General features: G+C 38.8%; 2 protein-coding genes across 2 annotated transcripts; both read left to right on the plus strand.

The window, feature by feature from the left end:
* Positions 1 to 1,268: 1,268 nt before the first annotated feature.
* Positions 1,269 to 5,545, plus strand: klhl31 (kelch-like family member 31). The gene is made up of 3 exons (XM_054798756.1): positions 1,269 to 1,344; positions 1,936 to 3,138; positions 3,747 to 5,545. Exons 2-3 carry the CDS (start codon positions 1,964 to 1,966, stop codon positions 4,480 to 4,482), a joined length of 1,911 nt encoding a protein of 636 aa, XP_054654731.1. The 5' UTR covers positions 1,269 to 1,344; positions 1,936 to 1,963; the 3' UTR covers positions 4,483 to 5,545.
* A 6,168-nt stretch (positions 5,546 to 11,713) lies between these two features.
* gclc (glutamate-cysteine ligase, catalytic subunit) lies at positions 11,714 to 27,235 on the plus strand. Its single transcript, XM_054798294.1, has 16 exons — positions 11,714 to 12,338; positions 12,962 to 13,074; positions 16,180 to 16,362; positions 17,018 to 17,131; positions 19,676 to 19,734; positions 19,872 to 20,008; positions 20,165 to 20,239; positions 21,865 to 21,981; positions 22,724 to 22,862; positions 22,928 to 23,040; positions 23,124 to 23,216; positions 23,983 to 24,087; positions 24,173 to 24,254; positions 24,341 to 24,450; positions 26,379 to 26,499; positions 26,584 to 27,235. The coding sequence occupies exons 1-16, from the start codon at positions 12,189 to 12,191 to the stop codon at positions 26,763 to 26,765; spliced, it is 1,893 nt and encodes a 630-aa protein (XP_054654269.1). The 5' UTR covers positions 11,714 to 12,188; the 3' UTR covers positions 26,766 to 27,235.
* Positions 27,236 to 27,690: the final 455 nt, after the last annotated feature.

The following is a 27,690-nucleotide window of genomic DNA, read 5'->3' on the forward strand; positions in this document are numbered from 1 at the left end:
AATGTATAATAGATGCACGAAGAACAACCACGTCAAGGGTTTGCGTATCACTCAGCGGATATGCTAATGATATTTGTCATCTGACACCTAAGTTGCCGCTGCTGTGCAGCCAATTGTGATAATAGGAGGATCTCTTTCAATGTGGACAATGATATGAATGTCCACATAAGAAAAAACTTTACAATACAAATGCATCAAAATATGCATGACTTGGAGTTTGGAATTTTTCTGTAAAAAAAAAACAAAAAAAGTCCTCAAAAGTCACCATGAGACTTCAGATCAGTGAGCAATGAAACCAGAAATTGAAGGTCTGGCTGCCCAGTACAATATGAGCAATACAATCAGTTGCATTTACCAAGGAATTTTACCGATGAGATGATAATGTATATCACATGCAAGTAACAAGTGAATTTCCCTGCTGTGGGATAAATAAAGTACAATACAATACAATACAATACAATGCAGATAGAAGCATAGTGGCTAATGACGAGCATGCTTGCCAACAAACCGTTTCATGTTCCTTTTGCATTACAGCTCTGTCGACGGCGGCTTCTAGGGGTGAGTAGTGTTTTTTATTTAGTTTAATTCTGAAGTTCTTTGTTTTTTCTTACTTTTGTAAATGTTTAAAATGTTCAAATGTTAACATTGTCTGTGCAGTTCGAGCCTGGAAAAATTTATTTCATATGGGAACAAATTATTTGAAATCAGAGCAACTTAAAAGTCAACCCACGTCACCAAACATAGTGTGTTCAACTTTAGAGGCTCACTTTAGACAGAAATACACTTTATGGACAAAAGTGTTTGTCACTGCACCTAAACAGAAAGTGAACATGGAATAAAATAGGAAGTTGTTCCCAGTTTACAGTCTTCTGGGAATAGTTTCAACCAGATGTTGAAAGTGTGTCTGGGAGTTGTTGTCCGTGTGGTCAGAAATCACTGGTGTTGGAACAGAAGGGCTTTCCCTAAGCTGTTTCCACAAAATTTGCGGCACACAATTGTCCAAAATAATTTAGTGACAACATGAATTGAGATCACCAAGGAACTAATGGTTGTAGCGCAATCATAATTGATGACTTAACATTTTTTTACACAGGATGTCCACATGTAACTTTGAATGTCACGTATCACGATAAACAGAATGTTGACATCCTCGGACTGGAAGCTATTATGGGACACTATACCCCCAGCCAGCCACATTCATGTCACAATGTGTGATTGGCACCCACTCCCCTAGAGGAGGAGTTAGCAGGATTTCTTTTTCAGCTTGGGTGACTGCCGGTCTCTCCTGCTCCAGTAACTGGAGGCACAAGGTCCTTCTTCCCCAGCCTCATCTTCATTCTTCAGGTACGTGGGATTTATTTCATACAGTGGTGGTAAAAGCTGATGCTGTGATGTTTGACGATATAAAATCCAACTTTTATTCTCTCTGGGCTTTGGTGATTGGATGAATCACTTGAAGTTGTTCAACCTTTGCAAAGTTGTATACATTGTCATAGAGACAGATTATCAGTACGGTTAGGTGAAGCCATTAAATTCAAGATACAACTACATAAAATAATCTGTATTTTGGAATTCATTATTGAACCATTGAACCAAAATACTCGGGAGCACATGAGGCCTGCCATACGTGCCTCAACGTCTATAAAAGGAACATTGGTGGTGAGCCGTTCCAGTGTTGCTATTCCGGGACAGGCTGCTGATAAAATGTGACAGATGCAACGAGGGCTGTGTTGACGCACTCACTAGCTCCGGCATCACCTGGCACAACACATGCTTGGAAGGTGTCGGTGTCTTGCTAGTGCCTAAAGATACCATTTCTAGGAACAACTTAGGTGTTTTAACATGTTCTATCTGAGAAATCAGATGTTAGATCATTGTTTGCTTTTTGGTCCATCAAATTGAAAGCATTTATTGTTTTGTTTATATTTCCAAAAGGTCTGGGTTGTGCTCTGCTGCCTCAGCCATGGCACCCAAAAAGAACAAGACGACCAAGAAGAACAAAGGAGACATCAACGAGATGGCCATCATGGTTGAGGACAGCCCTGTCAACAAGATCAATGGGTTGAACACACTGTTCGAAGGAGGAAATGGCTTCAGCTGCATTTCCACTGAGGTTACAGATTCCGTTTATGCTCCCAACCTCCTGGAGGGTCTGAGCACCATGCGGAACGAGAGTTTCCTTTGCGATCTAACAGTGGCCACCAAATCAAAGTCCTTTGATGTCCACAAGGTCATCATGGCCTCTTGCAGCGAGTACATACACAACATTTTGAAAAAAGATTCAACGCTGCAGAAAATCGACTTGAACGACCTGTCACCCGTCGGCCTGGCTACAGTCATCACATACGCATACTCAGGAAAACTCACCTTGTCGCTCTACAGCATCGGAAGCACCATCGCGGCGGCCATGCTTCTGCAGATCAGAACCTTAGTGAAGATGTGCAGTGACTTCCTTATGCAGGAACTCAGCGTGGAGAACTGCATGTACGTGACAAACATTGCAGACGCCTATGATCTTAAAGAAACCAAGGAGGCGGCGCAGAAGTACATGCGGGAGAACTTCATTGAGTTCTCCGAGATGGAGCAGTTCCTGAAGCTCACCTATGAGCAGATCAGTGACTTCCTCTCAGACGATTCCCTCCATCTTCCCTCGGAGGTCACCGCCTTCCAGATCGCCATGAAATGGTTGGACTTCGACGAGAAGAGGTTGAAGTATGCCGCCGATCTCCTGACTCACATCCGCTTCGGCACCATCTCTGCCCAAGATCTTGTAAATCACATCCAGAGCGTGCCGAGAATGATGCAGGATCCCGAGTGCCACCGTCTCCTGGTGGACGCTATGAACTACCACCTGCTGCCGTACCAGCAGAATATCCTCCAGTCGAGAAGAACAAAGGTGCGCGGGGGCCTCAAGGTGATACTGACGGTTGGAGGACGCCCCGCCTTGACAGAGAAATCTCTCAGCAAGGATGTTCTCTACAGGGACGTTGATAACGTGTGGAATCGCTTGACAGAAATGCCGGCCAAGAGCTTTAATCAGTGTGTGGCGGTGTTGGATGGCTTCCTGTATGTGGCTGGAGGCGAGGACCAGAATGACGCGAGGAACCAGGCCAAGCATGCCGTCAGCAACTTCTGCAGGTACAAACATCTTGCTTAGGTAGTGTTTGGCAGTATTGGATTAACGTACGAAATTTAAATAAGGAGGAATCACTCCCTAAATGTTCTGAACTCCTGCTTCTATGCCAGTGTTGTGTTAAGCAGAATAATGTTGAACCATAGCGAAGGCCAGCCTGGATGTATAGTATCTCACATTTCAGCAATCATTTTTATTGTATCCCTCAACGAACCGCAGCTCCCCTGTCCAGCAGCACTCATGCAGCCATAGACTATAGGCAAGACACAATTATCTTGGTGCTCACTTGTGTCAACAGCTGTTTGGACAAAAATGGTTGTGTGTTGAGTAGCAAATATATACTGCTATACAAGCTGTATGCTGACTACTAAAGTTTCACTTCTGTAGTATTGTCCCTTGAGATTATATACTGTACTGTTGTAAAAATGGTTGCTGGACTGAGAGGAGTGTACTCACTTTTATGAGATAGTGTAGCTCAACTTCCCAAAGACGATGTCATGTTCTTCTTTAGACCAAAAACTAGTTGCGACTGACCAACAGCGCCTCTGTTGGTTTCAGCCAAGTAGTGCAGTCCATGTGTTGAGCAAATAATAATCCCATTCGCATTCTTTAGGTATGACCCCCGCTTCAACACTTGGATCCACCTGAACAACATGATCCAAAGGCGCACCCACTTCAGCCTCAGCACCTTCAATGGCCTATTGTTTGCCATCGGTGGCCGTAACTCCGATGGCGTTCAGGCCTCAGTGGAGTGCTACGTGCCGTCATCCAACCAGTGGCAAATGAAAGCGCCCATGGAGGTGCCCCGCTGCTGTCACGCTAGCTCAGTCATCGACGGCAAGATCCTGGTGTCGGGTGGTTACATCAATAACGCCTATTCCAGAGCCGTGTGTTCATACGACCCGTCCACCGACAGCTGGCAGGATAAGGGTAGCCTGAGCTCACCTCGAGGTTGGCACTGTGCTGCCACAGTGGGTGACCGCGCCTATGTCATTGGTGGCAGCCAGCTGGGAGGTCGCGGGGAGAGGGTGGATGTCCTGGCGGTGGAATCCTTCAACCCTCATACAGGGCAGTGGAGCTACTGCGCTGCTCTTCACACGGGCGTAAGCACGGCCGGTATTTCCATTTTGAACAACAAGCTGTATCTCCTCGGAGGCTGGAACGAGGGTGAGAAGAAGTACAAGAAGTGTATTCAGGTGTACAACCCTGACCTCAATGAGTGGACTGAAGATGACGAGTTGCCAGAAGCGACAGTGGGTATTTCCTGCTGCGTTGTCACCATACCCACAAGGAAAGCAACACGAGAGTCAAGAGCCAGCTCTGTTTCCTCTGCACCAGTCAGTATATAAGCATGAGATCCTAATGGTCAGATACTTTACCTGCTTCTAGGACTTTAATTGTCTGTTACATAAACATCTCCCTGTGCTGCTTTCAAGTGACTGGAAAGGGTCTTTAATTAAGCAGCTGTATGAAACCGGCAGATAATGTTTATGAGACAGACAAACTCGCCATAGTCATATCCACCACAACTATTAGGCAGACATTTCTCTGTGGGGCCAATTTAGATGTTAGCATTTTAGCATTTGCCCGTATTCTGTAGCATCTCTAAATTAAACCCACTACTCCGTGTGAGGCGGACTTTGAGGGAGGCGCAGCAGCTTGAAAAAAAACATATTTTTCAAACCTGCTAAGCTAACAGACAAAATGATTTTTTTTTTAGTTCCTATAGTGAGTTAGAAAAAAATAAAACATTCACAAAATGTGCTCCAGAAAATCTGTTTTTTGGAGTGCAGCCCGATACGTATTATATTCTCTGAGGAGAGGCTGACTGTGCCACACTTTGAAAACAAAATTGACATGCATTCACAACATAAAGTAGGTATTTATTTTAAAATCCAGACTATCGAAGGGTTTCCCAAGCTTTTTACAAATGTGGTTCCTTCACCATGTATTGACATAACATTGACATATACTGCACATAAATTCATGATAAAGAACGCTTTTGTGCCTACCTGTACCTACAATATCTTAAAACATTTTGTGGGACAATAGAAATGGACTGGTGACCCATTTTGGGTCTCGACCCTCAGTTTGGGAAACCCTGGTTTATGGTGACTACAAAGCTCAGGTACTTGAAGAGTCAAAAAGCTGGAATTAATGAGGCAACACCTGCCAGAAGTGGGTGCTGAACATTTTGTTTGGTTGCGTGATGGTCAACAATATCTGTGAATTTAAATTGAAAAAGGTCCTGCTGGAAAATACTGCAAGGATGGGGATGATGAATGTGTTCAGAAAACTTGTAAAAAAAATATATACATTGTAACAGGAGATGTTTCTGCCTGAGCTGTCTTGGGAGTAGTGATTTCCATGGTTGCTCATGTTTTTTGTTTTGTTTTTAAATAAAAGAAGTGACATTACACAAGCAAGTCTGCTGTTGTCATTCTTTCAAAATTATTGCTTGCCTATTGAATGAACACTGGCTCAGTGTTTTGTGGATCAACAGGTTTTCATGTGATAAGGCTGCCAGTAGGCTTCATTTGCATGCTATATTTGTATCACGACGTATGCTTATTTGAATTCCCATCTTGTAGTGTCAGGAAAAACTATACAGCAGACTCGACCTGGCATCAAGAATACAGTAAATAGATACTGTAGATCAGGGGTCACCAACCTGGTGCCCGCAGGTGCCCCCACGACCACATGAGGCGCCTGCAGGCCTGCTTTTCATTCAGGTTTTCAGTTAATAATGTGAGAACACTAGAAAGAAATGTATTCTGAAACATAAAATGTGAGTTGTGGATACCAGCATTTTGTGAATGTTTTGGTAAAATAAGCATATTTGATTTGTTTGGGTTGAAATAAGGTATGAAAATCATTTCTACAAAAATGAGTAGCTCGTGGCCATTTTCATTTTCTAAAAGTAGCTCTCGCAAGAAAAAACGTTGGTGACCCCTGTTGTAGATAATACAGTAATTCCACGCCTATTAGAGGATTTCTTTTCTCTGCTTTGAGTTGTACAGTAACTTAAATAGGAGGTGGTTTGTCGGCACTATCTGCAGGGGAAAGAGTGCTGCAGCTCTGACTCCTGCAGAGGGTGCTGTCTCACAGGTGAATTCACTCAACATTTTCCATTAAGATGATGCTTTGACAAGACGTACGACGGAGTATTAGAGCCACATTGGAAAAAAAAAAATCAGAGATTTAAAAAATAAAGTCATAAATTTACAAGAATAAAGTTGTACATTTACAAGAAAAAATTTGTAAATTTCGAGGATAAAGTTGTAAATGTATGAGAAACAATGTTGTAAGTTTACGAGAAAAAAGTCATCAATTTACGAGGAAGAAAATGACGTAATATTAACGAGAATAAACTCGTACATTTACGAGAAAAAATGTCGTAATATTAACGGGAATTAAGTTGTACATTTATGAGAAAAAATGTCGTAAAGTTAACGAGAATAAAGTCGTACATTTACGAGAATAAAGTTGTAATATTACGTGTCATCGTACCATACGTGTCAGGGAAAATAGAGCATAGTGCTTTCGGACGGAAGGAGACTATCCTCTTGCTTCAGGAAAGCTTTTGTTTACAACTTGACAGCAAAACAGAGCAGTTGAGCACAAAACAATTAGCACATCTAGCCCTTCTCACTTCCGCCTTCCTTACCCCAACCCTCTACATGCCCAAAGCCAAAGGTCACATAAGTTGGCCCTTTTCATAGCTGTCTCAGGCAATGCCTGTAAGTTCAGAGTTTTTTCTTGTAAATTTACGACTTTATTCTCGAAATCTTAGGTTATTTTAATACTAATAACTAATTACCAGACATTGCCTGAGACAGCTATGAAAAGGGGGGACTTATGTGACCTTTGACCTTGGGCAAAGGTAATATTATGACTTTTTTTCTCGTAAATTTACGGCTTTTTTTCTTACAAATTTTTGACTTTATTCGTGTAAATTTAAAACTTTATTCTCGGAAATTTACAACTTTATTCTCAAAATTTCTAATTTAAAAAAAAAAATGTGGCCCTAATGTTCCTTCGTAAAGACCTGACATGTAGCTGCACATTTTATAAGTACAATATGCCTGTAATTGTTTCTTAATGTGTAAAACTGAATTTAAAGTGCATGTGTTGAATAACTGTGCGTTGAGTTGATCAAAAAGCTTTTTATGGGTGCCTCCATTATTTGTGTTTTTTCACCATTTGCATGGGGTCTTGGAAGGTAACCCCAACGAATAGCAGGGATCTACTGCATAAAGTTGGAAACCCACTATCACAGCATAAGCCACTGTTCAGTTTGCGAGCATTGAAACTTTGTTCCAGGCTTGAAACTTGAACCACAGGAATTCTCAGCAACCTTCAGATTGTACTCTACAAGGTTTATTTTGTCAGCTATGGCTAATATTAGATTCTGTAAAATAACATGACAATATGACGTTTCACCCAAATTTTATACCTACAGTACATATGCATTATGGTTATTTTTACAATTAGTCCAAATAGGTTTTGGCCCCTGAAATGTACGCTACATCGGTTGTTCTCAACTGGTGGGTCAAGACCCAAAAGTGGATCACAGACAACAACAGCAACAGTCGTAACGATTTCTGTTGACTTTCGGAAGCATGATGGCAAGTCATATATACCAGCTGGGCTATTTAAATTTAATTTTGTGGTTTTGCTATTTAAGTGTACATTACAATAATCCCTCATTTATCACAGCTAATTGGTTCAGTGGTAAGTGGTAAGTGAATTTCTGCGAAGTAGGATTCCTTTATTCCATGTTCATAAATGGAAAATTTTCGTAGTTACAGCATATAAAACCTCTTTACAACCTTTTAAATAGGTTTTTTAACATTTTTAGAGCCCACTCGACATCGAATAACACCTGTACACTCGTATTACCCAATATAGAAGACATAATAATAGTTAATTTCTGGGTTTTTTGGCTTTGTTCCTTTGTTAACTTGTGAAAGACAATTTTTTTTTTTACAATCTATAAACGCCAAGAGAATGTGAATGACAGCTGCAGAAAGAACCTGTCCAGCGGCTTGTAAAATGGCATTCTCCAGACTGCCGAGTCTACAATTTGAGAGCCACAAAAACATTTGACACATATTAAAAATAAAACATAACATAAATGACAATGCATTTAAAAAAAACAGTAATTACTCACATGTGAGACACGTTCAATATTCAAGACCTCTCCGTAATTGAGGACAAATATACACAGTCATGAACAGCTCAAGAGCAGATACTGGTGACATAGTTTGGAGTTCAAGCTTAGATTGAATAATGTTGATATGAATATTGAATACTTTATATAGGCAGACCATATGGAAAACGTTGATTAGTTAGAAAGTGTGAGTAAAAATCAATGGGCAATAAACTCAAGGTATGGTCTTGCTACCATCATTATGTTTAGCAAATGGTCATGTTTATTCTACAATGCATGCTGATAAAGCAAAAGCATCACCTGACATGACCTTTGCTAAGTGCAAATCAGCTTTGGTTGTTGGTTCAAAGGTTTACTTGGCGTATCTTCAGCAGTCTTTTTTGTTGCTTATTTTATGTTCAATAAGCATAGAGTAGTTGCAACTTTCTTAATGTCGCCTGACCTGTCAAACCTGTCCTTCCAAATCAACTATTCACAGTAGAAAGAGATCGTTTTTCTGCCTGGAAACACTTTTAAGTTAGTGGGGGCTCCTGTTGTGCGTGTTCCCCTCTCGTGTCATGTGATTCCTGAGTCAGCCTCTTTGTTTTCTAGTGTTTTTGAAGGAAACGTTTCTTTTTGACCTCAAATCTGACTCTGTTGCTTAGAGCAGAGTTGTGCAAAGTGAGGCCCAGGAAATAAAATTTAAAACAGCATAAAATGAAAACAAAATGTGGCACAATGTAAAGAAAAATGCTCAAATGTTGATACTAACAATTAACACAAATCTTTGGCTTTAAATATATGTCAGTTGTTGTTTTTTATCAACTTTAAAATATATATACCCCAAAAGTACGCCAATTGTAATGGGATACGTGAATACAAATTAAAAACAATTATTGCCTCATACTCACAATTACGAGTGCACCTGAACGCCTCACGGCATTGAGAGTGTTTCATCTTGAAGATTTATGTTTATATTGGTGTTCCAATCCCTGCACGTGCACTGTGAGTGGGGATGCCTCCCCAAAATCAGACGTTATCATTGGTTGCATGTATTTTTGTACTTCAGATACACCTTTATCGTGATTGTTAAACTTTCCCCTTCAATTTGGTATTAAATTAATATGCAGACCTATATACCATAGTCATTGTGAGTGGACAAAAAAAGTGATTCTCAAATTCAACCCAACATCAGACATGCCAACATCAGACTGGAATAAATGACATGTAGGATGATTACTTATCTATTTATCAGTACTCATGTGAAACTTTATCAAAATGTGACCATGCAAAATACAAATCTTTGACTTGAAATTACTACTAAATTATTTGACCAATTAATTATGTTCAATATTTCAAGTTAATTAGGGCCGCGTTCTGGGTTTTCTCCGGGTACTCCGGTTTCCTCCCACATCCAAAAACATGCATGTTAGGTTAATTGGAGACTCTAAATTGTCCATAGGTATGAATGTGAGTGTGAATGGTTGTTTGTCGATATGTGCTCTGCGATTGGCTGGCGACCAGTCCAGGGTGTACCCCGCCTGTCGCCCGATGTCAGCTGGATAGGCTCCAGCATACCCTCGCGACCCTAAAGAGGAGAAGCGGTATAGAAAATGGATGGATGGATGGATTTCAAGTTAATTAAGATTTTTAAAAAGTGTATGTTTTTTAAGTGTGCAGGAGTAGGGGGTACATGCCTTCAGGTCAAATGTCGGAAGGGGCACGCAACTGTAAAAAGTTTGGAAACCACTGGCTTAGAGTATTGAAAGTTGCACCTTTTACAGCTACACAAGTTTAAAGTGTACCTTTGTACCAAGTTTATTGTAAGCTCATTGGGACAGCCCCGTCTAGGCTGTCTCAGGCTGACTCTGAATTGTGTTTATTTGGTTCAAGTGTTGTGTTTTGTTTGAATCTGTGTTAACTTTGACCTAGAATGTCATTTTCATTATCTTGTTAGACCGTCCCTCTTCCTCTTGAGCAAGCATGAGCAAGCATTTTCTTTTTTACAGGTCTACAACCCAAGCCTTTCCGACCTTGTCTTCAACTTAATATAAAGACATTTGTGTGCATGCATGCAGGATTGAATACCGACTGAAGCAGAAAGGTAATAAATCAGCAGGATACAGCCAATTCAACAATACATTAACAGCTATTTTATCAATCTAACTGGTATTTGAGTCAGATGCAAGTCTACTTTTCCCACAGTATTTGCCACACCTCTGATAATGGAGGTTTACTGCATCGTGCTTTATTTTTCCTTTGTCTTTCTGTGATTACATAATGTCAAAAGTTGGTCAAAGGCTATTATTAAAGATAAATTATAATGCTATGCAATTATCTATAACATTTGCAGAATAAATATGTATTTAAAAATACAATTATAAGGCAGAAGAAACATATTTAGTTTCTTTTAATCCCAAAATATGTTTTTAATATATTTAATAAAGTAAAGCAAACATTCATTTGATATTTAATTTTTTAATACAAATCAAATAAATTGTTCATGAAAATAAAGTTACAGCAGAAGACTGAATGTTGACATTCCAGTTATGTGTTGTGAAATTGGTATCTAAATATTACAAGAATGTGTTGCTTAGTTTGAAGGCCAGGAAGGCTGAAAGTATACATAATAATGAAATAAAATAGTATAAAATCCACAGTTATATGTAAACGTGAAAAGAAAACCTTATCTGAGCTATAAAAATATCAAAATTACAGAAATAATTATGGAAATCAATTTGAGAAACTCTGCTTGTTGTCGAAAAGAGGGGAAAAAAATATTACTTCTCTTCTTACATTATTTAGGTTATACAATGGAGAATTACTAGTGAAAAAAAACAAAGAAAAGGCTGAATTTGAGATTCACTCATTAAAAATCTGTTTTCTCTTTGTGTTCTTGCAATTTTTTTCTTGCATTTTTCTTTAATTACTTACTTTTTAAAATACTTTGTTTAACGGGGTTCTGTTAGTTTTCCTCCCAGACAATATGTGTTCCTCCAGCATTTGAAGGCACCATCCTGACCAGTAGTACAATATGTGAAAGAGAAATGACAATTGTATAGATCTAAATGATAAAGATACTGTATATAAATTGCAGGAATAATTATGGAAGCCAATTGGAGTGGCTTATTTAGGTTGCACATAAGACTATTAAAAAGAAACATCGAGGAAACGTAATTTTGAAATTCACTCATTGAAAATCCGTTTTCTTTCTCTCTTTTTGTACTCTCACGATGTAATATAGTTTAGTTATACACTTAGTCACATAAATATAATTGTAACATTCTTTTTTTTACCTGGGGTTTCAATACTTTTCTTCCTTTGCCTGTATGTAGTCCTACTTTTCCACTAACATTTTAAGGCACCATCCTGACAGGAGTTTAGCGAACAATGCTGAGTCATAGTGACGTCACATGCAATTTATTTCGGGGGAGGTGTTCATTATGTACGACAGACAGTACAACTCTGTTAAAGTGGGTTGGTTTGGCAGCCGCGGCTCCTTTGGTTCAACCCACCACAGAAGTGCACATTTATAAAGCGCCTCAACGAGCAGGCAAGTGACAAAAAGCTCCCGCAGGGTTGCTTTCGTTGAGCATCAGCCGTAGCGTGTCTGTCAGCTAACGAGGTATTAGCAAGTGATGAGCAGGGCCCTTTCTAGCTTCTTGTGGATAGACACTTAAAAGTTAAAGACAGGCTGCTTTCAACTTCCAACACCCCGAAAATACGAAATCAACATCTGACCTCCCGGAGAGCTCATTTAATTATCCTATTGCTATGTTTTTTCTGTGAGACTTTATGCTAGCTTGGCACAAGTTGGACAGACTAGCTTGTTACTAGCTAACACTCGGCGTGAAAGTTAGCCGGAGAAGACAGCAAGGCAAGCTCTGTTTGAGCGTCTGTGAGATGGGTTTGCTCAGTCAAGGATCGCCACTGAACTGGGAAGAAACCAAGAAGTATGCTGATCACATCAGAAAACACGGCATCATCCAGTTTGTTAACATTTACAACAATCTGAAGGACCGGCAGAAGGATGTGCTAAAATGGGGCGATGAGGTAAGACGTGACAGGAGCATCATGTGCTTTAAATATGGCCTGTGCTCTTTTGTGTATAATAGAACAAATATACCATAACTGCAGATAGAATGCCTTTATTTAAGACGTGGGTATGGTGTGATATTTTGCCATTGCATAGCCACTTTTGCACGTACAGGAAATACTTTCAAAGGGGACACACGTGTAAATAATAATACATTATTAGGGGAAGCTGTCTGGCAATGTTACATATTGCACACGACGGTCCCTTTTGAATTTGAGTAGTGAAAGTGCAGTAAAGTCTTGCATAATCCAGGGGCTCTTTACTACCAAACACAAAGGTGTGCTTTGGTAGATTTTGCATAGTCATACTACGCTGGCAATAAAAACATCTTGCAGAGCTTATGTAAATAGCAGACAGGATGCAAATGTGTTCAAAAGTACTGTGCCATGACCATCGATAACTTTGATCTCTCATGTGGAATGTCGCCCTCGTATGAGCTTGTGTAATGATTTTCATCAATGTGGAATGCTGTTGTTATAGGTTTAATCCCTCTTTCAGACAGGGGCTTACAAGTGTAGCAGTGTGGAAAAAGTCAAGGAAACACACAAATGTGCTTTATATATTGTCTGATTATTTTTAGGTAGAGTACATGTTGGTGGAATTGGATGACAAAGATGAAAAGGTTCGACTGGCTCTGAACAGTAGCGATGTTTTGGATACCCTCCAAGGTCAAGGTGAAAAGATAAACCCAAAGTAAGTCAACGTCAGGAAACTTTGATCTGCAGCCATGACAGTCATTTGACACTCTCTTTCATGTTCATGTGACACAAACATTTACGGTTACATATGCTTACTAGAAATGTCACGAGACACTAAGTTCATGAGACAATACATTAAATTGGATCTATGGGGAAGGTACGAGATTTTAGCATTATTTTTAAGATTTAAATTAATTTAACTGAGTCAAAAAAGCATTTAGGTGCGTTTTGAAATGTTTGTCTGACAAATTGATGGTAAACGATAGTATTGCCAACATTTTTTGAGACCAAATAAACCACTATTATGGTAATATATAATATAAATTATATCATAATGCAATATATTCTTTAATATGTCATCTTTCACTCTCTAAAGTTGCATGCGGATTTGATGTTTGCGACATGCATTTTCCCCCAGGCAATTCATACTGTCTCAGTCATTTGTAGCATTTGTTGAAATGCTGGCCTTTCAATAGGGTTGTCAGTATTAATAGTACCAGCTTGTAGTTGAACAATGCTAGCTCATTCTTGTCTTATCTGTTTGTCTTTGTCTATTTACATCAGGGATGTCCAGCTGTCCTTTGATATTTGTAGCTTTAAAAAAATCTAATAAAATAGCATTATACATATATTTAAAAACAAATGTTTTTATTATGAGTATAGACATTTTAACTTTCCTAGTTAAATTATGCCTTTTTGCTTTATTTTATTATTATTATTATTATTTTTTTTTACTTTTGCTGGGTTTTTGTATATTTGGATATAGACAGCCCCTGTGCCACACTTTAGACACCCATGCGTGTTTTGCCAGGAAGGTGAGGCGCTGCCAGGTGACAGAGGAGTGTGTCCAAGTTTTGTTTTCTTGGTTCTCTCGCTGGTAAGGGGTTGGGTTGCATTGTGGAGGGGTTTATGCATCTTTCAGACAGATCATTGCACAGTGATACCTCTACACAGTCGTAGGTGGAGCTCCACTCCCACTTGCCTGTGCGGTGGATACTTCACCTTTGTCAACTGCGTGTATTTAATTACTGAATAAATGCATGATGCAAGAAACACTTCCTGTCTTTCACTTTTAATCCGCACACCTACTCCCTAAATATAGCGAACATGTCGCGATATTGTTTGCTACTCCCTTGTCAGGTTTTTAGTCAGCAGCTTCAGAGACCGTATCATATGCATTACATAAGAACAAAAGTAGCAGCACATGAATTGCAGGGTTCTGGATTCATTCTTTTCATGCTTCACACGTCTGAAGGGGAAAGCCCATAAAATGTCAATTTTATGTGTTTGAACTTTAAAGGACAGCCCATTTCCCCAGTTTCTGGCCAAGGAGTCTGATGCTTTTATGCTTTTCTGTAGATTTAAGTATGTGTCCATCTGGCAGTCTCTGACTTTCAGGCATGTTGCTTCCCATCTCCAAGGCTGCTTCGCCCTTCCCTTAATGGTGTAGCTCAACATACGTCATGCTTGACATATGCTGCACTCATTGTGTGCAGCACAGTGTGACATATATGCTTTGGAATTTGAGTGTGTTTTTTTAGGGGCATGATAAAATTCTTTCAAAGAATGTAACATCATTTGTGAAATAAGTAGACAGAAATGCTAGCACTATGAGAGAGCTTGTCACAATGTGGATAAAATAAATTTTTAATTTGATTAAAAAAATATATATATATATTAGCAAGTAGGACAAGAAACCATATTTTGTCACTTAAACTGAATGCTAGAAGGCAGCAGAACCAAATGTTTTCTGCCACATAAGAAGATTATTGATAAACGTTTCTAATTTAATATAATGAAAGACTAACTGTATTTAATTAAAGCAATAGACAATAAATTACAAAAGTTAAAAAAAACCCTATGTAGCACACTTTGAAGAATGCTTTTTTTCACTATTTGAATAATAATAATAATAACGATAATAATAATAATACTAAGGGGAAATTCTTAACTATGCTTTCTAAAGTGCAGCCTGTCATTTTTTTTTAATTATTATTGGCCCACAGCACATTGTAGAAATAAAATGAAACCAAAAAAGGGGGGAAATGGGGAAATACAAAATAAAAAAAATATATAAAAATACCAAGGTGTCCCCTCCGGCCTTGAGTTGAAAAAGTTTGGACACCCCTTGGCTATGCAGGCAACGGAAGGATGTAGGTGATTTGTTCAAGGACACATCATTATTGTTTAGGAAGTCGACTAGCGTCTCATCAGCAAGTCACTGTGGGATAAAAACATTCAACTCTTTGAAGCCAAGCTAAGTCACGCTGCACCGATATATAAGTAAGATTTTTTTGTATTGTATTTGCTAATGCTGATATAATGCTCTTTTGCTGGAGGATGTGACCTGAAAGAAATGACATTTTTTGACAGGTCTGGACCTGAAAAAAATTCAGAAGATCTGCCCCTCTGAAAAGTGCCATTTTTTGCCATTTTGGGTCATGCCGGGACTCAGTCATCTTCTTGCATGTAATCGCTGGGTGTGGGAGGTTTCCCCACCCTCCGAGACCAGAAAAGTGTAGTTGAAGCTGCCTGGGAAAAAAGTATTTTGCAAAAGCAAAAAAAATAAAAAATTCTGAAATTTGACCCGCACAGAACATTTTTCTTCCATTTTTGGGTCCTGCCGGGACCTTTTGAGAGAGAATGGGTGCTTTCCCCCTTGTCCCAGACCAGAAAAGGGCAGTTAAAGTGAGCTGAGATTTTGGGACATGTCCGAACCTGGAAAAAAATCTGAGCTGCAGACAATCAACACCCACCCTGGAAATGTTCTCTACACATTTGTCACCTGAAGTTGCATTGCGTTTATACATGCTTTGCAAGCGCTGTACTTGCCATGATGTCCATGGAAATACTTGTATATCTGTGCAGCCAATTTTTCTTCCACGGGGGAAATCCTGGTGGCAGTGAGCATAGTAGAGCCCAACATTCCTCATTACTGCTCGCTCTGATGCACAAAGCCGTTGCGTACTCTCCCCCGCCAAAATTCTGGTTGACGTAAGATACAAAAGGAGAGTGGAGTCAGTCAGAGTGAACCAATGAAACTTCATCAAGTGATGTCAAAAAGAAATTTTTGTGTTTAAGTGTGTGTTTATTTGTGCAGCCACCCCACGCTTTGGAGGCCCGAGTATGGCAGCTACATGATAGAGGGAACTCCAGGGCAGCCATATGGCGGGACCATGTCAGAGTTCAACACTGTGGAGGGCAACATGGGGAAGAGACGACAAGAGGCTTCATCTGTTCTTAACCACAATGAAATTCTATGCACAATCACCTCATTTCCAAGGTACAATTTTCGAGTTTTTAAAAAATAAATATTGCTGGAATTCCGTGTTTGTCATCTTCTTCTATGTAATCCATATTAAAATAAAGTAATTGTTTATATTGCACTGAGGCACATTCCTATCAGTTCCATTTTTAGTTCTGTTGTTATCAACACACTTTCCTTATTTGCCATCATTCGTACCCTTCTGTGGTGGCATCAACAAAACCCCAAAATAAAGCAAAACACTTGTATATCTTGTTCATCTTTTAAACTTTTAATTTGTTCACATCTAGTGTGACATCATGTATGATGTTGTCGTAGAAAGCGTATGACTTTTGGGGTGTAACTTCTTTCAAAACCACAGTAACACTAAAAGGTAATCAGACATATGCATTAATAAGGAAGTGCATTTTACTGACTACACACTTGAATATTATGTACGGTATGTAAGGGGGGATGGGTTTTGTCTATACAGCTGACTTTCGTAAAATGGGCATGTGGACAAAAGGCCAGTAGATAGTGATTGAAAAAATCTTCAAATGTAGCAAACATGGAATTTATGTTGACCATTGGACTCATATCTTTGCACTGAGCAAAACCTGAACAGCAAAAACACAAGACTGCATTTACTGTATACACTTAATTGTTGCAAATTTTTTTTTGCATTGTCCACTAGGCTAGGTTGCCCTGGTTTTACCAAGCCTGAGTATCGGCCAACGCCTATTGAGAGCGGCGCGTCAAAGTCACTGTTTTTCCCGGATGAAGCCATTAACATACACCCAAGATTCAGGTATGCACCAGCCAACTTCCTGTTTTGTTCATTAGTGACTACATACATTTGTGTTATATTACACAGATGACCGTGTTTTGTGGTTACACACAACACACAAAAATGTATTAAAAACTTATTTTTTGTTCGTAAATGAGAGGCCTGCTCGAGAACCACTTACAATGCATGCCGGCGGAAGAAGACGCGCAGCGCGCAGCACAAAAAGGCAGTGTGTGCCTTGTGCTGGGTGGATGAATATACCGTGTGAAATCAAAAAGATGGCGGTGTGCACCGTAACTCTTTAGCCGCGTTTGTAGGGGCATGCATTTATTTGGTAATTGAACACAAGCGGCAAAGGAAGGCGAAGTATTCACTGTGCAAGCTGGCGGTAGTGGCGCTCCACTTCCGAGTGTGCAGCAGGAACACCGCTGTGCAATGCAGTTCTGAAAGTTTGGACAGTCCTGGCATAAATAGACAAAGACAAATAGATAAGACGTAAGCAGTGAGCTGACATTGTTCAAATACATGTTAGAACTATTAATGCTGCACTTCAGCCAAGAAGGAACTTTAGTTTACTAAAAATAAAATAATAATTCACACACTTGAAATTCTTGTACTGTACTTACCTGCATTCTTTCACTTTCCTAAAAAGAAACCAGTCATGCGCCATGGCAAATTTTGCAAATTAAATGGGTAATTCAAGATTCAAGATTCAAGAGAGTTTTATTGTCATGTGCATAGTACAACAGCAGTTATACCATGCAATGAAAATCTTATTCTGTTCATTCTCCCAAGAAAAGAAAGAAAACAAATGAAAGAATAAGAACATAAGAAACATAAACACATAAACATATATACCAATAAATTAAGCAACAACAACAGAAGAGACATTAATACAAGTAAATAATACAAATAAATAAATAAATAAAGTGCTATGAGTGTGTGCGTGTGTTGCGTGCGGCGTGTGCGAGTGCTTCGTTGAGGAGCCTGATGGCCTGTGGGTAAAAGCTGTTTGCCAGCCTTGTGGTCCTGGACTTCAAACTCCTGTAGCGTCTGCCTGACGGTAGGAGTGTGAATAATGAGTGTTGTGGATGTGTGCTGTCCTTGATGAGGTTGTGTGTTCTGCGTAGGACTCTAGATTTATAAATGTCTTGCAGTGAGGGGAGGGCTGCCCCAACAATGTTCTGTGAGGTCTTGATCACCCGCTGGAGTGCCTTCCTATCACGTGTTGTACAGTTACCGTACCAAACAGTGATGGAGGCGGTAAGGACACTTTCGATGTGCATCTGTAGAAGCAACTCAGGATTGTGGTGGACATGCCAAATTTCCTCAGTCTTCTCAGGAAGTACAGTCTCCTTTGGGACTTCTTCAGAATTTGTTGGGTGTTGTGAGACCAGGTGAGGTCCTCGCTGATGTGTGTGCCAAGGAACTTGAAGGTTTTCACCCTCTCCACCTCAGTCTCATCAATAAACAGGGGTCTATGCGGCTCCTTTTCCCTTGTTCTTGGGTCGATGATCATCTCTTTAGTCTTATCTGTATTGAGAAGGAGATTGTTATCACGACACCAAGCTATGAGGTCCGCCACCTCTCTTCTGTATGATGTTTCAACACCACCAGTGATCAGTCCGATGACTGTAGTGTCATCTGCAAATTTAATGATGCTGGTGGTGTTCTGGGAGGCCACGCAATCGTAGGTGAAGAGCGTGTAGAGGAGTGGACTCAGCACACACCCCTGTGGGGTCCCAGTGCTCACAATTCTTGAGCTGGATGTGCGGTTGTGGACTCTGACTGACTGGGGCCTGCCTGTGAGAAAGTTAAACACCCAGTTACAGAGGGAGGGAGACAGGCCAAGTGTGAGGAGCTTATCTGTGAGTTTGTGGGGGCTGACTGTATTAAAAGCAGAGCTATAGTCTATAAATAGCATTCTGACGTATGTGTCCTGGCCCTGTAGGTGAGAAAGGGCTGTGTGGATGGCAGTGTTGACTGCATCATCCGTGGACCGGTTCTGGCGATATGCAAACTGTAGAGGGTCCACGGTTGCCGCCGGGATGCTCTTTTTGATGTGGGTCATGACTAATCTTTCAAAGCACTTCATAACAATAATGCCCCGCCTTCAGAACTCTTTTTATTTATTTATTTATTTTGCCGTGGTATAGTCTTCATTTTTCCATTTTGATGTCTTGAAAGGTCTTAAGTCTTTAAATTTGTACTTTAAAGTTGTGTGTCTACCCTGTAGAAAGGCCTGCACCCGGGATAAAAGTAAGGAGTTGTACGGTGTTCTCTTTTTTATTACTGCTGTATAAATACAGCAATAAAAAGATTAAATAAAATAAATAACAGTGTAAAATAAAATAACAGTGTGAGTGACTTAGGAGTTAATTTAGGTTTAAGCTTCAACTTGCACTAAAACTCGACTTGCATCACAGTTTTAGAATGGAACTCGTTCGTGACCCGAGGACCACCTGTAGGTGTATACATAGTGTCTTCGTGTCTTTTATCAAGTGTTTCTTTATCACATATTTGTCTTTAATGTATTCATTGTGCATGTTTTTTTTTGTTTATTAGCACCCTCACTCGGAACATACGACACAGGCGAGGAGAGAAAGTCACAATTAATGTGCCGAGTAAGTCACATTGATGCCATTTTTTAACCCATCCAGTATTATTATTATTATTATTATTATTATTATTATTATTATTATTATTATTAATTAGCAGGTGTTATATGCCACTGGATGTGCATCAACTTGGTGTGTTTCAGTCTTCAGAGACAAGTGCACTCCATCTCCATTTGTGGAAGAGTTTCCTGAAGATGACGGGGAGTCGGCGAGAGCAGCTCTTCCTGACCACATCTACATGGACGCCATGGGCTTTGGGATGGGAAACTGTTGCCTGCAGGTAGCTAGCAGACCGACCTACATGCTTTAGTTGAATGGTGTCTTTGATTTTTCTTTGTCTAACATAATAGGGTGCTATCTGGTCTGTTAGCGGTGAGGAAGGCTTTAATCCCTGCCGTAAATGTATCTCTTTAACAGGTTTATTATGTTTTTACAGGTTACATTCCAAGCTTGCAGTATTGATGAGGCAAGATATCTTTATGACCAACTAGCAACATTCTGTCCGATAGTGGTGAGTAGATTAAAAAAAAGAAAAGAAAAAAAAATGAGCGCGTGCCAGGTATTTATTACCTGTCGCTGGTCTTGGTCTTTGCTAATTGTCTGTTAACAATATTTGATCTAATTTAAATTGGCAGTCAAGTTACTTTACATTACAGACAAGCTAATAAATGTATATGCTTAAACACTAACATAACTTGTTTGTGTTATATTATCATTGAATCTTGAAATCAAATTTTAACCAGTGCAACTTTTTGGTATTTACTTCCTGAGAGCTTTTCTTGACATACTGTAGTAAATGTATGTACACAAGAAACACACAAACCAGCTATGAGCATTGAAACTCTGCCCCATGTGACACGACTCATCCAATAAAACGGTTTATTGAGAGAAGCTTTGCATGTAGAGCAAAAGTTGTACAATGGGGGTGTGTGAGAACAGAAGTCCAAGGAAGAATGTTCAGACTAAACCGATGTGCTCAAGGCACCAAAGAAAATTTTGAGGGAACAATAACAAAATGAAAGTACTCCGTAAATAAAATGATTTTGTCATACTGCGGTCATCCGCCAGTGAGCAACTATAAAATACGAGTGCAATTAAGTTTTTCAGACACCCTCAAGCTAAGTCACCGCCATCTTGGCTGTGACGTCACGTGTGAGCAGGCTTACTCCATCTCCTCGAGTGTTTGCGCAAAGGCCTGCCACACAATGAGCTGGCATAATGTCAAAACATCTTTTTAACAACAGAAATTCTACCAAAACTGCAGCATAGCAATATACAGCCACAGAAAAAAATGATTTGGCCGCTCTTATCTTCATTTTCTTGTTCATGTTAATGCCTGGTACAACTTAAGGCACATTTGTTTGGACAAATATAATAATGACAACATTTCAAATGCCATAGCTATTGAAGTAAGAACTTAAGTGATTTTGGTTATGATCAAGAAAGCCATGGAAATGGGTAGATATCAGCTCTTAAATTAAACTCCTATGAGTTATTTTTGTTGTCATTGTATTTGTCAAACAAATTAACTTTTGTTCTAGCAGGCATAAAAATGAACATAGACACTGAAGACAAACAACAGTGGTCTAATCATTTTTTCCATGACTGTAAAAACCATGGCCATATTCAGGTGGGAGGGTTCTCTCACATCCAACACTGGAAATCTGCCTTTCAATGCTATTTTTATATAACATTTATTAACATGTTTTAGTGACATGAGCAGTTTAAACCAAAAAAAAAAGGAGGCTATTTAGTTGTTAGTATTAGTTCACATTGTTTTGCAAATGTAGTTTATCAAGAAAGAATGAAGCAACTCAAACTGCTGACACTCAACTCAATCATTTTTGGATATCTTGCTGGAAAGCACTTTATAACACTCAGTATTGTTGTACAATTTTCTTCTTTTTTAGTCAGCTGGTCAATTATAATGTATGCTACAGTATACATTACAATCTTCTGAACTTTCTAGGGGACCCCTGTTATAGACTAGTAAAGTAGGCAATCCAGGAGTCTCACAGGAATCACGGGTTCTCTATTAACAACTGTATCATCAAAATATTGTTGAAGGCCGATAATGGATATGATTGTGATGATTTAAATGCTGCAACCTCTCAGTACTATTTTGGCTATGTGCAGATGGCTCTGAGCGCAGCCTCCCCATTCTACAGAGGCCACGTGTCGGACATTGATTGTCGCTGGGGGGTTATTTCTGCCTCGGTGGATGACAGGACACAGGAGGAACGTGGACTCAAGGTGAGAGACACTAGAGAGAACATGACTTTTTAAAAGTGGTTTTATTCATGAGCGTGTGAAAGCTGTTGTTTCCACATGCATTGTCTTCTCACAAAATGTGTATGTAACATGTGCATAAACATTGTAATCAAATGGTAAAGTCTTATTCACACTCTTGCCACACTATCCGATACAATACCTGTCTTGACATAACTTGGAGCAGGGAAAAATACTTTGAAAAATACCTTACTACAGTGTAATTAGATTTGGGTTTTTGAGGCACCTTTTATACGTTCACTGTATGGTCATTTTCCCCTGCTCCAAAGTTAGAGGACTTTCTAATAAACAAGCAAAATGTATGAATGTGACAGTTGGATGTGTTGTATTATATGACTAACTAACTGCCACTTTGCATAATGATGACTTTTTAAAAAAATAAACAAAATGACTCAAAATAATACCAAAAGTCAGGAAAGCTGCAATAATGACAATGTTATGAAGTGATGGCACGATTGATGGCATGCTGAATCACGGTTTGGTATAGAGCAGTGTGGTGAGTTTTATACTGTACATGTATGGTAGCAATGTATACAATCCTTTTTGATATGTACGCCTCAGTCTTTCCACCTTCGCCCATTTTTGCGCTGTACTGAGTGCCCTTCTAGTTGGTGCTTTACTGATTGCAAACCACAAGGAGGAAGGCATGTTCAATACATAAACTACAATTTAAGTGTCTAACCGTGCTTGTTTTGTCCTTTTGCAGCCTTTAAAAAAGAACAAATACAGAATTTTCAAGTCAAGATATGACTCCATTGACAGCTACTTGTCTAAATGCGGTGAGAAGTACAACGACATCGATTTGACGATAGATGAGGACATCTGTAAGCAGCTGCTGGGTGCAGGTATTACACATGCGCATATACACTAACACCTGACATGTGGAACTTATCTTGTGGGAAATGTGTAGGAATTGACAAGCTTCTGGCCCAGCACATTGCGCACCTCTTCATTCGCGATCCGCTCTGCACCTATGAGGAGAAATTGAACCAAGATGACGAGAATGAGTCAGATCACTTTGAGGTGAGGATTTGACTTTTCCTTAGATGACAGTATTAGTGTATCAACTTGTGAGAGATTTCAACTACTCTCGTGGCATTTGACAGAACCTCCAGTCCACCAACTGGCAGACGATGAGGTTCAAACCACCCCCTCCCAACTCAGACATTGGCTGGAGAGTTGAGTTCCGCCCAATGGAGGTGAAGTAATGATGAGGGATGCACAATAAATTTTTTTCAAACTGATGCTGATAACTTCCTGCTTCTCAAGACAAATACCGATACCCGATAACTTTTTGTATCATTTTTAAATTCAGATTTAACTGTAGTTTGTGCACACCTTGAGGTAAAAACAACTCAAACAAAGTTGGATTTGCTAAACTTTTGTCCTAACCAAATATCATGACATCACTAAGAAAACATTTTAAAAAAATAGCAGCGACTCTGGACAAACCATGGCTCCAAGCGGTTTACTAACCGACAAAAACAGGTATCTTCAATGATGGTTCCTCTAGCACCATCATTTCCATAATGAAATCAGACTGCTTTAGCCCTCGGGTCCTCTCTGGCAAACTGTTTACACCTTTCAAATGCTGCAGCGATAGGAACAAGCCCCGGGCGCGCTGCTGGTGTTTCAGGTGGCTAAGTTTTCATGGGTTGAAGCTTGATGTTTTTTCCCCCCTTTCATGTTTCATGTTTGTTTATGATGTAAAGTGAGTTTCCACACATCAGACGGAAGAAAAGGAGTGCTTGATTTGCTCATCTTACAGTACAGTATGTGTAATCTCACCTCATTGGAAGTTTTTGTTTTTTATCAGTTTGTCAGAGCTTTCAATTTATTATTTTTTTTAATGTTATTGGATTTATCGGTATGACATCATAATTCCTCATATGGGCCTGATGATATGAATACATATGATTTGAATGCAGCCATCAGACACAAACACTGACACATTTCACTTTTTAGGTACAGCTAACAGACTTTGAAAATGCTGCCTATGTTGTATTCGTTGTCCTGCTGACCAGAGTCATCTTATCCTACAAACTGGACTTCCTCATCCCCTTGTCCAAGGTAATGAAATTTTTTGAACAGGTTAGTATATTTAGTTGTTGATTGCTAGTTGTGGGTGTTCTGATGTAAATTTATCTTTCATCAGGTGGACGAAAACATGAAAGCGGCGCAGAGAAGGAACGCTGTGCAAGAGGGCATGTTCTACTTCCGAAAGGACATCTTCAAAGGTGATTGAAAACGACAGTCTCACCTTTTATGGCGGGTTCAGTGGACAGCAGTTTATTACGCATTATCATATTCTGCTCATAAACAGGCTGTAATCCTGGCCTCGACGGCACCTCCTCTGCCCAGAATGGCCTGGAGACTGACTGCGCCAACGAGGAGTACACACTGATGAGCATCGACACCATCATCAATGGGAAGGTTAGTGTGATATTGCGTGGAAAAACATGCTGATTTAAAATGCAATTAAAAAAAAAAAAAAAAAAATCTGCATTTTTTGGGGAAGATTTCCTAACATTGCCCTTCATACATAGTATTTGTTTTTGCTTTTTAAGTCACACTTAAGTTACTTTACACACTCAATGTAAAATTGGAAATGCATGGCTATAGGCAACCACAATGTTTTCTTATGGACATCTGCTAGATTATCTCATGCATTCCGCTACACAGGTGTGTTAGGTCAGGCAGGGGTTCTGGTCTCATCCTGGGACCCACATTTTTACATAGTCATTAAGTTGCAACCCAGTTTTATAGTAGTTTGGTTTAGTTTAGTTTATTTGAACATGAAGGTTACAATGGAATACATCTCATGAATCATTTTTTGACAGTTCCACATGTCCAAAAGGAGTAGGAAGAAGCGAAGCTTATTTAATCCTACCCCCCAACCATTCTACATCTAGTACAGTACATGTTGTTCACTTCCTGCATTCCATGTCATGTTTTCTGTGATAGTAAGAATAATACATAATAGATAACGGTTATTATATATTTTTATAATATATTTATTTTTATATATAAGTTTATTTTTATATTATAATAGTTATTATAATTATAAAAAATTATATATATATATATATATATATACATATACATTAATAATAATAATAATAATAAAAATAAAATAAATAAATGCTTAAAATAAATATGAATAAAGAACAAAACTTTTTTATTTTAAACAAACCAAAACAAAAAAAAACCTGAAAGAACATCATTGTGATAATCAAGCCTCTTCTGCCTTGTAATTAGCAAACACCAACTGCTTGTATTGTTTTTTGAATTTGCTCATCTCTGTACTTTGTTTGAGTTCCTCACTCAATCCGTTCCATAATTTAATTCCGCACATGGAAATGCTGTGTGTTTTCAGCGTAGTTCTCGCATATAAATGTTTTAAGTTTAATTTTCCTCTAAGATCATATTTCTCCTCGCTGATAGAGAAATACTGTTTGAGGTTTTTGGGTAACGAGTTGTTATTAACTTTATACATAATTCTAGCGGTTTGAAAGTGTACTAAATCTGCAAATTTCAATATCTGCGATTTTAAAAATAGAGGGTTTGTATGTTCTCTATACTTGGCATTATGAATGATCCTCATCGATCTTTTTTGCAGTACAGTGAGTGTGTGAATCTTGCTTTTGTAATTATTTCCCCATATCTCCACACAATACATTAAATATGGTAATACTAAGGAACAGTACAGGGTGTGGAGTGATTTTTGGTCAAGAACATATTTTGCTTTATTCAATATAGAGATATTTCTCACCACCTTTTGTTGTATATATTTAATCTGAGATTTCCAACTCATTTTTTAATCTATTACAACCCCGAGGAATTTATATTCTACCACTTTTTCAATATCCACTCCATTAATTTGTGTTTGGTCGTACATCTCCCTTCTGCTATTACCAAATAGCAGTGAAATAGTACCAAATAGCAGTGAAAGCAAACAAATGTATTTTTCCAAAATACCCTGCTAAAACATGTGTATGGCATCTTATTAAACATATACTGTATAGACATAATTACATGTTCAAATGCATTTGAGAATTCATGACTAAGGAATTGAATAATAAAGTATAACCCAATGTCAAAATTGCACAAAATAAATAGGACCAACGAAGTGAGCATTTCACCTCCTCTCTAGTAAAGGACAAATTAAAAAGAAGCATGTATGAAGTTGCTTCTCAGTGCGAAAGTTGCTGAATTACATAATTACAGTTCATTTTTGTTAACCTTTGATGGAAAAAAACGTCATGCATTTGTCAAAATCTATAATTTTTTTTTATGAATTCCTGAGGAAAACTCGTCTTTGCCTTCCTTTTTATTGTTTTTTTTTTTTTTTTAATGACTAGGAGGGAGTGTTTCAGGGACTCATCCCCATCCTTAACTGCTATTTGGAGAACATGGAGGTTGATGTAGATACCAGATGCACCATATTGAACTACCTGAAGCTTATCAAGAAGCGTGCCTCAGGTACATTTTAACTTTATATGCACCATAATTTTTTTTTGTTTTGCAACTTTTGACAATTGAGACTGGCTGTGTTTTGCTGGCCAGGTGAATTAATGACAATGGCCAAGTGGATGAGGGAGTTTGTGGCCAAGCACCCCGAGTACAAGCAGGACAGCGTCATAACCGACAAGATAAACTATGACTTCTTTGTGAGGTGTGACAAGATCGCAAAAGGTGAAGAACAGTGCCCAGAGCTCATTGGGAATCCAGTCAACAAGTTCAAGTAAGAATAACTTGTACATGTATAAGACAACGACCAAACTACGTGGCTCAAATTGAAAGCGGTCCAGTTTTTAAAAGATGTTTTTAAAAAAACTAACAAAAAATACACTGCAGCAAATCTATGTACATATATACTGTATCAGATTTTTATGATTGCAAATTATTTTAATAGGATTGAGATATGGTAAAGGTTATGTCATAGAAATCATGTATATTTATTTTTCTCTGGAAATGAAACATCTCTGTGTGACAATGTAAATGTAGCAAAGAGTTGTACAGTAGTTAGTGTCTTTCCCTCCTGTTAATACTGTACCTCATTGCTCTTTGAAACATTAACATGGCACACTGCGTTGTGTCTCAGCATCTATGTGAGCTTTCTTTGCCTTTTGGACAAGATCTGTTTTGTTTTGTTCTATTGCTTTGCTCTATTTGTAATTGTAGTTGGAGGCAGTGTTGCATTCAAGTACAGGCAGTTTTCTATATGATGCTGCTTCAGAATAAATCTGTACAACACAACTTTATTGTATTTATTGCAGAAATATGCTTTTGTTTATTCACATTCAAAGACATAGAGCCTGATGTGCCCTTTCTTTGGCACATCGGGATTCTAGGGAGATGTTATTTTTTGCAACATTCCCATTAAAAGAAAGGCACCAAATTTGAGGAAAAATTTTACCTTCTTTAAAATCTTAGGCCAGTTTTGTAATCTAGTACTGCCGTATGTCTTTTTAAAGCCACTAGATGGCGGCAGTGAGCCACAGATCAATCCAACTACAATTTAACTCCTCTTAAGCGCAGCTTCTGCTTATATTTAGGTTATTATAAAGGAGGGATCAACATAAGTGTGACGATTTTAGCACACTAATTTTACTTAATTAATTTTATGATAAGCATAATTTATTTACCAATTACAAACTTTAAAAGAAACAT

Source organism: Dunckerocampus dactyliophorus, chromosome 14 (assembly GCF_027744805.1).
Source record: "Dunckerocampus dactyliophorus isolate RoL2022-P2 chromosome 14, RoL_Ddac_1.1, whole genome shotgun sequence".
NCBI classification, from domain to species: Eukaryota; Metazoa; Chordata; class Actinopteri; order Syngnathiformes; family Syngnathidae; genus Dunckerocampus; species Dunckerocampus dactyliophorus.

Coding starts and splice junctions, on each gene's coding strand:
- gclc (XM_054798294.1), top strand. CDS start 12,189: ATGGGTTTGCTCAGTCAAGGATCGCCACTGAACTGGGAAGAAACCAAG. Junction 13,075..16,179: donor GGTGAAAAGATAAACCCAAA/GTAAGTCAACGT, acceptor TTATTTGTGCAG/CCACCCCACGCTTTGGAGGC. Junction 24,255..24,340: donor CCGAAAGGACATCTTCAAAG/GTGATTGAAAAC, acceptor GCTCATAAACAG/GCTGTAATCCTGGCCTCGAC.
- klhl31 (XM_054798756.1), top strand. CDS start 1,964: ATGGCACCCAAAAAGAACAAGACGACCAAGAAGAACAAAGGAGACATC. Junction 3,139..3,746: donor GCCGTCAGCAACTTCTGCAG/GTACAAACATCT, acceptor CGCATTCTTTAG/GTATGACCCCCGCTTCAACA.